Below are 17,634 nucleotides of genomic sequence, written 5' to 3'. Positions count from 1 at the left end.
CCTACATTTTAATCCCTCGCCCTTGTTACGGGAAAGGGGTAAAACTCAATGCCCATATCTTTGATTTTCTTTAGCCTTTTCAAGGCTGCATCACAGTATGTGTTTGAAGGCTGGCCTCTGGAGTTCCTGTAACAGTGCTAACATTTTGACCCACTCAAGCAGATTATCTGCTACATAAGTGAGTTCTTTATGCCATTCACAGCATAGTACTAAATGTTTGGCAAATCTGTGATTGTCCATTTACTTCTGGGAATAGTACTGAGATATCTTGCAAATTTCACTTGATACTTACTTGTCACTTTGATGAAATACTCTTAATAATTCTCGTCTAAGATGTGACACTAAGTTAGTAAATTTAATTATTTTGAGTTGAAGGTGATCAGTCTTCACATAAACCAGAACAAATGTCATATTTTGTGTTGCATACACTGTATTCTAGAGACCTTTGTGATAGTAAGAGATTATTCACCATGTTAATACCTGGTTCACTCAGTGGGAGCATCTTCTGATGTGAAGGCTGCCTTATTTGCTGTTTTAGATGTTGGGAGACAAGTCTAATTTATTCTTTTCTTCCCCCCCCCCCCTCCTCCCCTCCCCCTTCCCACCTTCTTAACAGTTGTCAATTTTTTTTTATTCTGTACCTCATAAGGTTACTGATAAATGGCTGCATTGGGGTACCAAGATACTAAATCCTGAAGAAATACGAAAGAACTGATAAATGCTTGGGATTCATTTCATCATTTCAGGACCAATCAGTTTCAGAAAAATTACAGAAGGAATCAACAGACTGATTAAGATTGTTTTTCTGTTTTAGATCTGGAGGTGTAAAACATGTGAAACTGCATAAGTACATACTTCCTATATATCTAAGTTTTTGTACCAGCCTCCATATAGTCACTTTGTTTGATTGCTGTGTCACATTGCCTAATTTGTTAACAGGGTTTCTTCAAGCATCTCCTTGGTTTTTTTCAAGCATCTGGTCATACCAATACCCTTTTGTGATATTTGTGAAGTGCTACTTGTATACAGGACAAGAATACAACATGCCTCCCTCTCCCAAGACACAAACACATGCAATTTCAAGGCCAAGTCGTACAGATTCATTTTGTGCAAGAATGTTGTGCATAACCTTCTTCTTTCATTAAAATTAAACTTGTGTTGTAAGTTAAATATGCAATGTACATTATCCATTAGTAATTGCTGAAAATTATAATCATGGTGTAACATTGTATACTTTAATGCTCCTTAGATGTGTTTCACATGCAGTTGTCACATAGCACATTTTACCATTCCTGTGTTAACATTTTCTGATGCTGGCACTGCAACCACCAAATTCTTTTCCATTCATGAAAGTGAAAGTTTTGACCAGACAGGCTGCTACATTTTTATGATACATTGTATGGTATTCATTGAGTTTATAACAGTGATCTCACATGGAAGGTTGCACAACAACAATAAACAACTTCTTAGTTACCTAAGTGAAGCAATAATCAGCATTGTAGATCATATATACAACATGAAAGCAACACCTGGGCAGTGGCCAACATTTGGAACTTGCTGTACCAAGGGCCATTTCTCTAGCATGAAGTGTTCCGAGGTGGATCTAATATAAGATGTCACTGCATGAAGAAGTCTGAAGGAGACCTTTATGTAGCAGTTGGTTTCAGGTGATTGTTTGATAATGCTATTTGATATAATGTTAAAACATTTTTACAATGTGCTTGTTAAAAGAAAATACACATCCATAAACTTATTTTCAGTTAAATTTTGTTGTTGCACAGGCACACGTTTCACAGATCCATCAGAAGAATCAGTAAGTGAAACTACATTGGACGAACGTAAAAGGATGTTGAAAGGGTACTGGAGTTTGATATCTTGCTGGACATTACCCATTGATTCTGCAGAATTCATATTCAAGCACTATGCACAGGTATGGTCATCATAAAACACTACCCTTAAACTTATGTCTATTGATTATAGAAGTGTAAATTCATGTTAGTCATTTAAGTCACTGTTGAGAGATTTTATTTTTAATTGTAACTTGAGTGAATTTGACACTTCCAATATACCTAAAGGAATTATCTGAATGGGATGGAAATTGGTAGATGTGATCTACACGTGCAGACCAACTAATGATGGCAATTTCAGAAAAATTGTGAATGATTTACTCCAGAAAAAAAGCTTCACAAATTGGGTAAGTCAGTAATGCATTGGTCCACCTCTGGCTTTTATCCAAGCATATATTGATGGCATTGTTGGATGACCTCACAAGGGACATCATGCCAAATTCTGCCCAGTTGGCAAGTTAGATTGTCAAAATCCCGAGCTGGTTGCAGGACCCTGCCCATAATGCTCAAAACATTCTCAGTTGGGGAGAGATCTGGAGATCTTGCTGGCCGAGCGGAGGTTTGGAAAGCATGGAGAAAAGCAGTAGAAACTCTCACTGTGTGCTAGCAGGTGTTGTCTTGCAGAAATGTACACCCAAGATGCCCTTGAATGACAACAGAATGGTATGTAGAAGGTTATTGTGACATACTACCACTGTGCTGTAAGGGTGCTACAAATGACAACCAAAGTGGTCCTGCTATGAAAAGAAGTGGCACCCAACACCATCACTCCTGTTTGTCAGGCCGTATGGTGGGTGACGGTCAGGTTGGTGTACCACCACTGTCTGGGACATCTCCAGGCATGTCTTCTGTGGTCATTAGGGCTCAGTTTGAAGTGGGACTCATCACTGACGACAATTCTATTCCAGTAAGTGAGAACCCAGGCCGTATACATGTTTGAAGATGCCCCAGACAGCTGTGAGATACTAAACTGCCTGTTGCTCTCCAAATGCCCAGCTGTGAGTGATGGTCTGTGGTGCCATATATCAGGACCCCTTTGATTATGATCCACAGCACCCTTACAGCACAATGGTATAGTGACAATACTCTCCACCCCATTTTGTTGTCCTTTGTGGCATGTCATCCGTGGCTCATATTTCAGCAAGATAATATCCACATGCACACAACGAGAATTTCTGCTGTTTGTCTTCCTGCTTGCCAAACCCTACGTTGGTGAGTGAGGTTGCCGGATCATTCCCCAATTCAGAACATTTGGAGCATTGTGGGTGGGGCCTTCCAACTACCTCAGAGTTTTGATGATTAATGTACCAGCTGGCACACGACACTTTGGTGCATTATGCTTACTACCTGAGCCCCCATCTTACTCTGTTACTCGCTCCTGTGAACAGGAATGCGTTATGCAGATCTTGGTGCCTCTCACGTCCATCTAGAAAAGGTAACCTGAAGATGCCCAAATAAGGCGAAATGCATCGTTGGAAAATATAAAAAAACTAAAATTGCAACCAAGACTGTTTTTAACCAATACCAATAAGGCAGATTGTATTGTTTTGTATTATTTTCATTGGTCCTATTGTCTACAAAGCAACCTATGCATAAGACATTAGACAAGTCAGGTTATAAGTATACCACTGAAAGTCATTTCTAAGCATGCTTATCTAAGATTACAATAGTGCACTTTATACATCAGTATTTATGTAACGTAACATACTTCATAAATTTAAATGTTCTTCAGTGAAGTGAAAGCAGTGATGCTGTAAATACTTGCACAGAAATATTTCTAAACTTTGTGGAGAATTAAACATTTATATTGACAGGTACGCGTACTTATTGTGGGTCAAAGCATCTTGAGAACTTGCAGCTATAAATCTGCGTCTTTTTCTCACTTCTGATTGTGAGAGGAGAGAGGCAGATGGCTGGTTAAGAAGTTTGGGTCAAAGAGCACAACTGTTTGAGCTTTGTTGTTGTTGTGGTCTTCAGTCCAAAGAGTGGTTTGATGCAGCTCTCCATGCTACTCTATCCTGTGCAAGCTTCTACATCTCCCTGTACTTACTGCAACCTACATCCTTCTGAATCTGTTTAGTGTATTCATCTCTTGGTCGCCCTCTACGATTTTTACCCGCCACGCTGACCTCAAATGCTAAATTTGTGATCCCGTGATGCCTCAGAACATGTCCTACCAACCGGCCCCTTCTTCTTGTCAAGTTGTGCCACAAACTCCTCTTCTCCCCAGTTCTTTTCAATACCTCCTCATTATTTATGTGATCTACCCATCTAATCTTCAGCATTCTTCTGTAGCACCACATTTCGAAAGCTTCTATTCTCTTTCTGTCCAATCTATTTATCGTCCATGTTTCACTTCCATACATGGCTACACTCCATACAAATACTTTCAGAAACGACTTCCTGACATTTAAATCTATACTCAATGTTAACAAATTTCTCTTCTTCAGAAACGCTTTCCTTGCCATTGCCAGTCTACATTTTATATCCTCCCTACTTTGACCATCATCAGTTATTTTGCTCCCCAAATAGCAAAACTACTTTAAGTGTCTCATTTCCTAATCTAATTCCCTCAGCATCACCCGACTTAATTCGACTACATTCCATTATCCTCATTTTGCTTTTGTTGATGTTCATCTTATATCCTCCTTTCAAGACACTGTCCATTCCGTTCAACTGCTCTTCCAAGTCCTTTGCTGTCTCTGACAGATTTACAATGTCATCGGCAAACTTCAAAGTTTTTATTTCTTCTCCACGGATTTTAATACCCACTCTGAATTTTTCTTTTGTTTCCTTTACTGCGTCCTCAATATACTTATTGAATAACATCGGGGGTAGGCTACAACCCTGTCTCACTCCCTTCCCAACCACTGCTTCTCATTTATGCCCCTCAACTCGTATAACTGCCTTCTGGTTTGTGTACAAATTGTAAATAGCCTTTCGCTCCCTGTATTTCACCCCTGCCACCTTCAGAATTTGAAAGTGATTGTCAAAAGCTTTCTTCAAGTGTACAAATACTAGAAACATAGGTTTGCCTTTCCTTAAACTATGTTCTAGGATAAGTCGCTGGGTCAGTATTGCCTCATGTATTCCAACATTTCTATGGAATCCAAACTGCTCTTTCTCGAGGTCGGCTTCTAGCAGTTTTTCCATTCATCTGTAAAGGATTTGTGTTAGTATTTAGTAGCCATGACTTACTAAACCGATACTTCGGTAATTTTCTCACCTGTCAACACCTGCTTTTTTTGGGATTGGAATTATTATATTCTTTTTGAAATGTGAAGAGATTTTGCCTGTCATATATCTTGCTCACCAGATGGAAGTGTTTTGTCATGGCTGGCTCCCCCAATGCTATCAGTAGCTCTAATGGAATTTTGTCTATTCCTGGGGCCTCGTTTCGACTTAAGTCTTTCAGTGCTCTGTCAGACTCTTCACACAATATCGTATCTCCCATTTCACCTTCTTTGCTTAGAACTGGTTTTCCATCTGAGCTCTTGATATTCATACAGGTTGTTCTCTTTTCTTCAAAGGTCTCTTTAATTTTCCTTTAGGCAGTATCTGCTTTACCCCTAGTGGTATATGCCTCTACATCCTTACATTTGTCCTCTAGCCATCGCCACTTAGCTATTTTGCACTTCCTGTTGATCTCATTTTTGAGACGTTTATATTCTTTTTTGCCTTCTTCACTTACTGCAATTTTGTATTTTCTCATTTCATCAATTAAATTCAATGTCTCTTCTGTTACCCAAGGATTTCTACTAGCCCTCATCTTTTTACCTACTTGATCCTCGACTGCCTTGACTATTTCGTCTCTGAGGGCTATCCATTCTTCTTCCACTGTATTTTGTGCCCCCATATTTGTCAATTGTTCCCTAATGCTCTCTCTGTAACTCTCAACAACCTCTCGTTCTTTAAGTTTATCCAGGTTCCATCTCCTTAAATTCCCACCTTTCTGCAGTTTCTTCAATTTTAGTCCACAGCTCACAAGCAAAATTTTGCCAGGCGGCATCCTCTTTCATTCCTTATGCCCATTCCATATTCCCCCACTACTTTTCCTTCTCTTCCTTTTCCTGCTATCGAATTCGAGTCCCCCAAGACTTATAAATTTTTGTCTCCACTCAGTATGTGAATAATTTCTTTTACCTCATTGTACATTTCTTCAATCTCTTTGTCATCTGCGGAGCTAGTAGGCATATAAACTTGTATTACTGTGGTAGGAATGGACTTCTTGTCTATCATGGCTACAATAATGCATTCAGTATGCTGTTCGTAGTAGCTTACCAAGTTCCTATTTTTTTATTCATTATTAAACCTACTCCTGCATTACCCATATTTGATTTTCTGTTTGTAAACCTGTGTTCACCTGACCAGAAATCTTGTTCCTCCTGCCACCGAACTTCACTAATTCCCACTATACCTAACTTTCATCTATCCATTTCCCTTTTAAAATTTTCTAACCTACCTACCCGATTAGGGGATCTGACATTTTACACTCCGATCCGCGGAACACCGGTTTTCTTTCTCCTGATAACAACGTCCTCCTGAGTAGTCCCCACCCGGAGATCTGAATGGGGGACTATTTTACCTCTGGAATATTTTTCCCTAAGAAGTCACTGTCATCATTTAATCATACAGTATTGCTACATGCCCTCAGGAAAAATTACAGCTGTAGTTTCCTCTTGCTTTCAGCAGTTCACAGTACCAGCACAACAAGGCGGTTTTAGTTAATGTTACAAGGCCAGATCAGTCAATCACGCAGACTGTTGCCCCTGCAACTACTGAAAAGGCTGCTGCCCCTCTCCAGGAACCACACGTTTGACTGGCCTCTCAACAGATATAACAGATATCCCTTCATTGTGGTTGCACCTGTGGTACAGATATCTATATTGCTGAAGCATGCAAGCCTCTCCACCAATGGTAAGGTCCATGGATCAGTGGGGTGGAGGGGGGCTTTAAGAACTGGGAAAACTACACCATTTCTTCTAACATTCCCTGTCCTCAAGGCTTTTTAGCATGTGTTACCAAATAAAGAGCTCATTCTGAAAGTCACTGATGCTCATTTATGGTGTCACTAATGTTCATTTGTGGTGCAGTAACAACATCCAGCAAAAATATAGAGTGCACTTAAACGAAACACACAGTGTTTAGTTAGAACACCCTGACTTGAAATTCAAGCCATTTACCTCAGTTGTCAATTGTCCATATAGTATGAAGTTCACAATTAATGGCCTAAGAACAAAAGAAATCTCATTTTAGTAATTTTTGGGTTCAGAAAAAAAGGAAAGTTGTGTGATGTATTATCTATGCTCATAGGGAGGAAGGAACTTGGAATAACATGTTTATATTTCTAAAAGCCTTGAGTTTCAGAGTTTGGAGATTTAACACGGGCTCTCTAAAAATCCAAATTTTAGCATTCTAGCCCACAAAAATATTCAGAAATTGAAGGTGACTACACCATGAATAAATTTTAAATTCAACTTGTGACACAGTCAGTTAAATAGAAGTCCAAGAGACATAACTGCACACAAATTTTCTCAGTGTGGAACAGACTAAGTGAAACATACTTAAAACTTATTGCAGTAATAATATCAGTATTTCCATGCACCTGTGTCAGTTAATTTTGATGTTTGAACCCTATACAGTTGTTTTGAAGACATCATTAGGAACAAACATGCTACAAAAATCTAACATCCAGAACAGGAGGATTCCATAAGAAGATCAACCAAAGTACTTGTGCCACACGTTCCACACTGCTGATGACAGATATTGTCATGTGGCACTTTCGCTGCCTGCCTTGTGGCATCCTCATGTTCTAAATGCTCATAGTACTGATGGCATTTGATTTTTTTGGCGCATCAGGTTCCTTATGATGGGGCTGCACAGTCTTGGAGTCAATTATATACAGATTGAAAATCAAAATAAATTTTGATGAAGTTGTATGGAAATGTTGACATTACTGATGCAATAAATTAAAAACTTAAGAGAAGTCTATATGCATGTCCTTCCCACAATGGACACCAAGAAAATATTTTAAAGTTGTCACATATTCACTAGAGTTGTGCCATTAACTGATGGGCCAACAGGATACACTTACTATACGCTGATTAAAATTACTTTGTGGTTGATGTTTCAGAAAGTCAAATGGTAGGGGCCAGCCACCAGCCAATCGTAGTTCTTTCTCAAGTTCTATGTGCTTGCTGTGTTGCCTGTTTTGTAGTTACATGCCGCACATTGTGGAAGTGCAGCTGGCTAGGCACCAGCAACACTGGTCCCACCACTGCAATCTATCAATCACAAAGTAATGCAATTGTTGCTCTGTTCACCGATTGTAATGATGGAGTGTTGATGAGAGTCCACAACTCACAGAGAGAGGAGCCAAAACAAAATGATACCGTCCAGTGATGCAGTCCAATGATACAGTATAATGTGATAATTCCTTTCTAGGCAAACAATGTTGAAACAATCCAAGCTGAAATGGTAGAAGGTCTCTGTGTTAAGTTACAGGATCAGGTGTGAGTGCTGCACATGCAGATGTTGGTGTAAAATAACTAAAAAATCAGACTATTACATACTGAAGTCTCAAATCAGTTAGTCATACAGTTTGGGCATGCATGCCATAATAACATGATAAAAAGAAAAAAAACATAAACATACTGGTGACACAACATTGACAATTATGCATTAATAAAGTAGTTGGTATGACTTTCCCTGCACCTGTCTGTACCTCATGGGGTCATTACATTTTAAGTTAGTGTAGTTTAAAATATGGTAAACTTGTCATTTCAGTAAATATGCACATAATCAGTCATCATTTGATTTTAAATGAGACAAGGGATAATCTGATGAATGGTACCACCAGAATGCTTGTTTAAAGATGATGCTACAACATACTCCACCTTCATCAACAGTATAATTGAAAGGTAGAGAATGAAAATTGCTACTTCCAATAAAGATGGCACATAAGTTGCAGACAGGCACAGTTAAAACACACTTAACATAAGCTTTTGGCCTCAGCCTTTGTCAGAAAAAGAGAAACACATACCATTCGTTCACACTAGCAAGCACACCTCATGCATACATGACCACCAACTCTGGCAGCTTGGACCAGAATGCAGCTACGGTAACATGCTATCCCCACAGCCTCCACCCAACACTTTCCACCCCTCTGTCCTGCTAACTCCTCCCCATTCTTGTCTCCCATGCTCTTTGTTTGCCACCCTCCACCAGCACACCCACCTGTCTTTCTTGGCGCTCTTCTTTTTCGCTCCATTTTTCCCACCTTCCTACCCCACAATCTCTGATGCTGTGCCTGTTGGCATCTCAGCAAAAAGCTAATGTCGTGACAAAAGAATGGAAGAATTTGATGAAGAAACTGTGTGAATGTAGAAAGGTAGCTCTAATAGTCTGCCCATCATGCAAGAACGCTTTGTGTTTTCAATGTTTATATGATGATTACCACCGAAAAAACTGTACATCTCACAACAAAAAGTAAATTTTTGTGTCTCTTGCACAACCAGTATGACTGTCGATAACATTTTTTTTTAGTCACTTGACCCATATTTTTAAATGATTAAACATTACAATATGTGAATTAAAAAGAACTAAAACCAGATGGAAAAAGATTCCCAAAGAAAAAAGAATGACAGGAATATAGTATGAGAACAAACAAAAAATTAATATGATGGTTAAAATGAAGTGGCAGAGGATTATAAAATTTAAAAACATTACATTTAAAACAAATAACTGAAGAAAAAAAATGATGGAAGTCATTTCGATAAAAATTAAAAATAGAAAATTGAAAGGAATGGGAGAGAATTCGAATGGACCACCTTCATTTTACTGTTCTTGTAAGCTGACCATTACATTACGATGGTAGTCAAATGAGTGATGTTAAATTAATGTTCTAGATGAAGAGGCTTAATATTTTTCTTGGCGTTTACTCGTGAACGAGGGCCCACCAGAGTGAATGGCTTCAGGATGTGATACCTGGAATCCTAATCTACACCACCATATAGTTGGTTGCGAAAAGTCAGTCCCACCAGTGGGGACTCTCCTTGTCAGCCTTTTTGGAAATGCTTCCACCCTTGGCCCAAAAGGCAATGATCATGCCCTTTTGGACCTCAGATTAATCACTCCATTTCTGCATTACAACAATGACAGCACTGTTTCCAGTGTCCCCCTGACATGCTTTTTATACCTTCCAGTGCTAGTGCTACCATCTGTCACTTGTGAGTGGTTATTGCACATTGACATTGAACATAGGTATAGTGGTCACAGTAATGCAATCAGACTGTGTATCACATCAACTTTCCAAGCAGGCTACATTCACTGAGCTCTTTTAGTGTTGTTTACAGCTATGTAAGCACATAATGAGGTGTTTAGTTCTAATCATTATATGTAGTGTCGGTGGCTCAGTGTTCATTTGCAGCCTCAGTCATGTCGCTGATGTGTAATAGTGATTTCTGAATTTTTGGAGGTTTTAAATTAAAGGCTAATTGGTAATAATCCCCTTTTTTATCCTTCATCAGGTGCCTTTTTCCAGAAAATGCACTTCATAAGAATCTTGTTTTTAAGAAAACCATAGGAAAAAGCACTTCTTGCCCATCGTGAAGTTATGTAATGAAAGAGCTAAAAGAGACTTTTAGTTGTCATATCTGAATAAGAAATGGCATAAATTTTTTTCATGCGAAAGCTTCAGAAAAACTGTCTTGCAGTTAGTTGACATGCATTCTTAAATAGATTCTCTTTTGGCATGAGAACATTCCAGAACAACCAACTTCTCAAATGTTTTACAGATTATTATATAAAACTGAATGAAAATTTGTATTTTTTGTCTATAATTTAAATGCAACAAAACAGCAATTTTACTTTTTAATTTAATTTTAATTATATTTCCAAACATTTCTAAAATGTGAGGTGTATGCATTATTGTTTACATTCATATTTTCGAACTTTTTTCCTTTATGTAACTTTTTTTATTGCAATTTCCTACTTAATGTCAGTCAACAAGGTGAATGCAAGGTGATGAATAATAAATTATCATTTTTAAGCTTTAGTCGAAAGTGTTGTTTATTTTGAATGTTAATTAACTTTTAAGTCTGTACTTAACAGAAAATATAAATTAAAAACCAATACTAATTAATGTGAACTATAATGCAGGTATGAACTATTTCTTCCTGTTGTTGTCTGTTTACTCCAAATGAAACTAACTATAAGATGATTTTGTAACGACAAACACTGGCAGCCGGAACTGCAGCCCAGAATCCGGAACCAGGCCGCCGTCCACCAGGCAGTGCCCTGCCAGCTCAGCAGACATGGCTTCCACAGCCAGTGCTTCTGTGTGAGTGACATCATGTAGATTTGTGTCGCATGATTGACCAACCTACTAATCGTGCAATGCCAAACCATTGACCCTACTCCAGATATTTTGACAGGGCGTTGATGCAGGGAGCCTTCTGCAACTAACACCCTGTGGAAACAGGATTTAAACCACCAGGATCTGGCTGTCAGCAGATCGTCACAGCTTGGCCATCTGATGATGCTCAGCTTGTGTCAGCTGTCAACACATCACGACACTGACTCTTTCGAGCTGCCAACAAATGACTATTGCCTGAAAGTCCAACCTTGGCACAGGAATATCACCACACTGCCACCCCACAACTGTCAGCCGCCATCTGCCAGCATGCTGCGGTAGCCAGGCCACCACTACCATCCATGGAAAATGCATGTGACAGCACACCCGTACTGGTGTGCTGGGGTCTGAGGATCAACTCCTGTCATCTGCAGTCTGTCTGTTTCAAACGTGTTGAACCATGTCTGTCTGTGTACATTAGTAAGATGTTCTATCAACTGATTGACTGTCTCCTTCATGTGCTCCATCACTGACCTCTAGCAGAAAACCACTCTCCCTCTCCTACGTTGCAGTAAACTCCGTTACAATATTGGTGTCAGAATACGTGCTGGAGCCGGAAATGGCCATCCAAAAGAGCCTTCCCAGCAACAGGTGTTTTATTTTGGGCCTGTTGCATTGTGTTTGTCCTTTCCTTTCTATTTTCAGTATACTATACCCTTGTGGTGGTGTTTCTGAGTGAAATGGATGTCCCAGGGAAAGCGATGACCCAGGACACAGTTCAGCATCTGCTAAATGAGGTAGTTAAGGTTAAAACCGACAATGAAGTTTCATGTAGACAAGTGAACCATGTGTAGGGTGTAAGGAACAGAGGGTCAGCTTCTGGCATGTCTTCATTTGTTCTTGATGCTAGTGTGGCCTGATTGGTGGCTCTATCCTCTGATAAATCTGGGGAAGATATTTTAGTATTCATGGATACTTGGTGTACAGTTGCAAAATAAAGGAACTGGAGTGATGAGCAATTGTCAAGTGTTGCTCGTGTAAAATTGGCAGGGGATACAAGGACGTATAGGATGTGCAATGAGTATTTATGGGATGCTCAATTCTTCGCAGCCTTTCTGGAAGGGTTGGGGTATCGTTACAAGAAAGAGAACACCTTGCAGTATTATTGCAAAGAACTTAATGGTGCAATGCAGAAGTGGAGAGAATCAACAGAAGGTTTGTAGACTGCATCATGCAAATCAGTGTCAATACGTATGAACTAACAAATGATGATTGTACCAATAAAGCCTTTTTGCAAGAGGCAGAGCAACAGGCACTTGATGGTATAATGTATCAAGCCTTAAGAATACCTTCTTTTACAATTAATGAAGAGAGAAATACCACACCATTTTCCTCACATTACAACTACATTTCCAAATTTAGACTAAATCGGGTGTACAAACAAACCACTAAGAACTTTGTCAGTGCAAGGAGATATCATCCCCACCATAATTAAACCAATTTTATCACAAAATAGTAAAATGCCACATCTCTGTAAAATAATTTCTCTACAATTTTCGTATTTATGTTCAGAGGACAAGTAGAATGGTTTATAACTTTATTGAAATGTTTATTAGTGCACACAAACCAAAGGCATTTTTGCACAAGTGTGTTAACATTTGTAAATGACATCTATTACACATCAGTTCAAAAATTAATTAATGACCAGAATAAAAAAGACATAAAAATGCCAATTCTTCTTATTTTTCAGTTATCTGCATTATAATAATAAACTAAATACAATTAACCAAACAATTGTATAATTCCAATAATCAATGTTATGAAAGCAAAATTGTTGAACTGACTAACAAATGCGGTGTTACCTGCATACCAGAAAGCATCTGCTTTTGTGTAGGAACGATGGAAAGTGCTTTATCAGTCGGTCAGAGAGAGAGAGAGAGAGAGAGAGAGAGAGACGTCAGTGGTGGAAGCTAGTAGCTTGTTATGCTTTGATGCTTGGCACCGTTGCACGACAAACTGTGTTTTTATAAGTTATGATTTATATACAGCAGTAATAAGGAAATGAAATGGCTTTTGGAAATAACTAAATGAAAAACATCGCGTGTCAAGTTTAATGATTAAATGACATACCGCCCAACTTTGAAAACAGCTGGAGAAAGCAGAAGCAGATTGGCACACCAACCAGATAAGTACCAGAATTCAAATTTGTAAATTTAATGTAATTGTTTCATCACATAACTACAAGCACTAACCCGTAAACAGATGTACTGTCATCGTTGTCAGAAGAGCGAGCTGGCAGGGTAATACTCTTTATATAGGTGAGAGGTTTACAATCAGTTTTTGTGGAACCTACCATCTGAAATGTCACGGAAAGTATGAATGGAATTTTTGAGAAGCCTGGATGAAGCAGTGGCAATTGTGGTAGCTTTGACCGAAATTGATTCTGTAACTAGACCAAGGAAGAAGCATAATAGTTAATGTGGAGATGGTGTGTTATAGGTGTGGTGCTCCAGGCCATGTTCAACATTTCTGTGAAACCACAATGCAAGAAGTGCAAAAAGTGGAGTGCCGTGTTTAAAAAGTCCAGAAGCACATAGATGGTGGAATTGGTGTAACACTCATGCCCCTGCATTAAACAGTGTGACCACTGTGCAGCAATCCCAGTAAGTTCAACAATATAACAAGCTGTTACAAAATCAGTGTTGATTTTCCAAGTGGGAGAGAGAGACTTCTGAATATTTGCTGAAGTTCTTCTGTCTGTGGGCGTTAGCTATGACGTCATTCTAGATCTGGACTTCCTGAATAAAATCCATCTGCAGCAGCGTAAGCACACATTAGAGCGGGATGGGCCTGTTGTTCTGTCTTGATCTTATGCCTGAAATAGCTGTTACAAAATCAGTGTTGATTTTCCAAGTGGGAGAGAGAGACTTCTGAATATTTGCTGAAGTTCTGCTGTCTGTGGGCATTAGCTATGACGTCATTCTAGATCTGGACTTCCTGAATAAAATCCATCTGCAGCAGCGTAAGCACACATTAGAGCGGGATGGGGCTGTTGTTCTGTCTTGATCTTATGCCTGAAATAGCTGAGATGTCTGGTAAGCCAGTTAAATTACATACGTGGTGTCTTAGACTCGACTTGCAGGATTCAGTTCTGAAAGGTACAGGGAGGCTGTTCTGAATGAAACCACTGGTTAATAGTTAGTACTGAGTCATATGTGCAAGAGTTAGATGGTAGCGGAGTTGTACCCATCATTATAGATAATTTTGGTTCAGAGGAGGTGAGGCCATCAAAAGGAACCCTGATATTTCGATAACTTAGAGATTTTAGAGTAGGAATTAGAAACTTTAATGGTTGAATATTCTTTATGACGGGTGTTTTTTAGGTCACCTCAGTAATTTAATATAATGAGGGATTTGTCGAAGTACTACTGTCCACCATGAAACCACTGCTGTGCTGAGCCAGGAAAGCCGCATCTTTTTCCGCAAAGCGAATAGATGCCGTACCTGAGTAATGCGAATAGACTGTTTCACTCCAAGAAGCTTGCAACTAAGTGCCCCAGGGAGGTCATTACAAGTGAAACTGAATTTTTCCAGAAAATAGGGTCACATTGGCTGCACTCAACCAAAACTGAAAGTAGTCATTGCCAGCTGCTATGACCAAGGACATCTTGGCAGCACCCAGTGCATAGAGCTACAAGGTCAGGGACTGCTAATGAATGGTATGCAGTGCAAAGTTTCAGGTTGCACTTTCCGATTACAGGCCATTATTACAAGAACAGCAACTCTTGAACACCAGCTACTCTTTAATTTACCTACCAGGCCTCCCTTCCAAAGTCCTGCCCCAGAGAAACCTGTCTTTCATAAACACCACATTAGACCCAAATTTTGTGGCTACCCTGGACCAGATGATAGCAGCACAAAATGGCCATGTGATGATGGAACATCTACTCAACCACATAAGAAAACATTGGAACAAAAGGCACAACTGATAACCATAGGGACATCAGCCATTTGCGTAATTTTGAGTGTAATAATCATTGTGTATTGCCATCTCAGACAGAGAGATAGCCAAATCCCACCCCTTTCCTTCCTTCCACATGCGGGTCCACAATAGTCATGGTGGTACCAGGGAAGAAGTGACTCAACCATCATGAACATTAATAACTTGTGAAAGAAAAAAAGGTAAAGAGGAACAGTGAACCTTGGAGCTCAAGCATCATAAGAGTGATAATAAAATGAAAGGATGACACACCAAAGTCTTATTCAAGCAAATAAAGACACACTGATAGATGTGAAAGTGTGTCTGTTACAGTCAGACCAACGACATGGGAACCCGGAGGACTGAATTAATCTGAGAAGAGAGGAAATGTAATGGCTGAAACACCGACAGCCGGGATTGCATCCAAGCAACTGAAACTAGGTCACAGTCCGCAATTGAATGCTGTGCCAGCTCAACAGGTCCAGAAAACACAGTTTCTGCATGTGGCACTTTCGCGTTACGAATGTCACGCCAGACTCCCGCTGCAAGATTGACTGACCTACTGATTACTCCACGCCAGGCCATCGATACAGGGGGAGACTTCCACAACTGGAACACATGGAAACGAGATCTCAACCACCAGGACCAGTCCATCAGCAAGTCTTCCCAGCTGGGCTGTCCAATGACGCACAGCTTGTGTCAGTAGTCACAACATCTGTGGATTGTGGCCCAGAGGAGGCAGTGTCAGAGACCACGGCCTGAGTGTCCGGGCACGGGGAACTCACCTTGCTGCCACACCGCCAGCCCGTAGTCGTTGGCCTCCATCCACCAACATGCTGTGGTAGCCGAGCCTCCGCTATCATCCACAGGAAACGTGTGCATTGACATGCTCATACCAGTGCACTGGGGTCTGAAGATATTGCCTGTTTCAGATGTGCTGAACCACATCTTTTGTATTCATCAATAATGTGCTCTATCAACTGATTGACTGCCTTATTCACCCGCTCCATCACTAACCTCCAGCAGGGAACTGCTCAGCCACTTCTACCCTGTAGTAGATTCCATTACAATATTATTTTGTTATGTTTAAATATTTTTAAAAACCCCAATTGAAAAGATTACTCTCAAGTTAAAAGTTATGTGTTCGTGCAGTGGCCCAAATGTATCACCTAATTTAGCTATAAATATGTATTGCAAACTACAAATCTGGAGCTGTGTCATACGGTACAAATTGAGTCTGGTATCACTATTTTCATATTATTAATTTAGCTGACTGTCTCGTAAGATACCGACTTAATTCTCACCTCTCCCAAGACAGTATTCTGATGCTCATACAATCCATAAAATATTCTGATCCATTCTTATTTCACATATGTCCCATGCTCCTTATCACATAAAAATAAAAAAGTAACAAACCCCTTAGAAGTAGCCAACACATTTAACAACTTTTTCACAGGTGTTGCTGAAAATATGTTACAATCAAACTTTAAGAGCACCCAGGCAAATGAATATAAAATAAGTGTGTGGTGTCACCGCCAGACACCACACTTGCTAGGTGGTAGATTAAATCTGCCGCGGTCCATTTAGTACACGTCGGACCCGCGTGTCGCCACTGTGTGATCGCAGACCTAGCGCCACCACAAGGCAGGTCTCGTGATACGAACAAGCACTCCCCCAGTTGTACGGACGACCTAGCTAGCGACTAGATGTACGAAGCCTTTCTCTCTCATTAGCCGAGAGACAGAATAGCCTTCAGCTAAGTTAATGGCTACGAACTAGCAAGGCGCCATTAGCCTTACAGTGATTGTAATTAAAGTCTCCTGTGTATAGTCAAGAGCGATGTACCACAATGATTGATTAAAGATAAGTATTAATCCAGCTACGTACTTTTCTTCATAGCATTAATTACGTAGCCTGTTCCAGTACTTCACGCCCGTCTGCGTCAGTCTAGTGTGCATTTTCAGCCATCTCGATCTACAAGGTGTTGGCCCAGCTGCCGACACATCAAAGTGCATGTAGAGGATTAATGTACATCAGTTCTGTTTCACAAGTTGAAGTAGCTAAAGCAATAAAAGGACTAAAAAATTGATGGTATACCTGCAACAATGTTAAAGAAGAGCACATCAAACCTAATTGAAGTACTCACACACTTATGCGACTACTCACTTCAGGCAGGCACTTTCCCCGATGTGTTGAAAACATCAAAAGTTATTCCTGTGTATAAAAAAGGGGATAAATACAATGTAAATAACTACAGACCCATCACAATTTCCACCTGCATCTCTAAAGTACTGGAAAAAGTTATGTATGAGAAACTTATGAAATTTATAAATAAAAACAGCATCCTATGTAATGAACAACATGGATTCAGAAATAAGAGGTCAATGACAACTGCTGTCTATCAGTGCATCAATTCCATCCTAAACCTGATGGACAGAAAACAGGAAACAATAGGA

General features: G+C 39.7%; 1 protein-coding gene across 1 annotated transcript in view; it reads left to right on the top strand.

Moving 5' to 3' along the window:
* The window catches only part of LOC124802832 (cohesin subunit SA-2-like), a 376,821-nt gene that overhangs the window by 271,069 nt on the left and 88,118 nt on the right, over window positions 1–17,634 (top strand). The window contains exon 11 of the mRNA XM_047263844.1: window positions 1,782–1,930. Within this exon, the coding sequence (XP_047119800.1) occupies window positions 1,782–1,930 (149 nt within the window). The remainder of the gene's footprint in view (window positions 1–1,781; window positions 1,931–17,634) is intronic.

The sequence above is a fragment of the Schistocerca piceifrons genome, chromosome 6, assembly GCF_021461385.2.
Source record: "Schistocerca piceifrons isolate TAMUIC-IGC-003096 chromosome 6, iqSchPice1.1, whole genome shotgun sequence".
Lineage (NCBI taxonomy): Eukaryota > Metazoa > Arthropoda > Insecta > Orthoptera > Acrididae > Schistocerca > Schistocerca piceifrons.
Note: the sequence above shows the minus strand (reverse complement) of the source record. Positions and strands in the feature narration are given on the sequence as shown.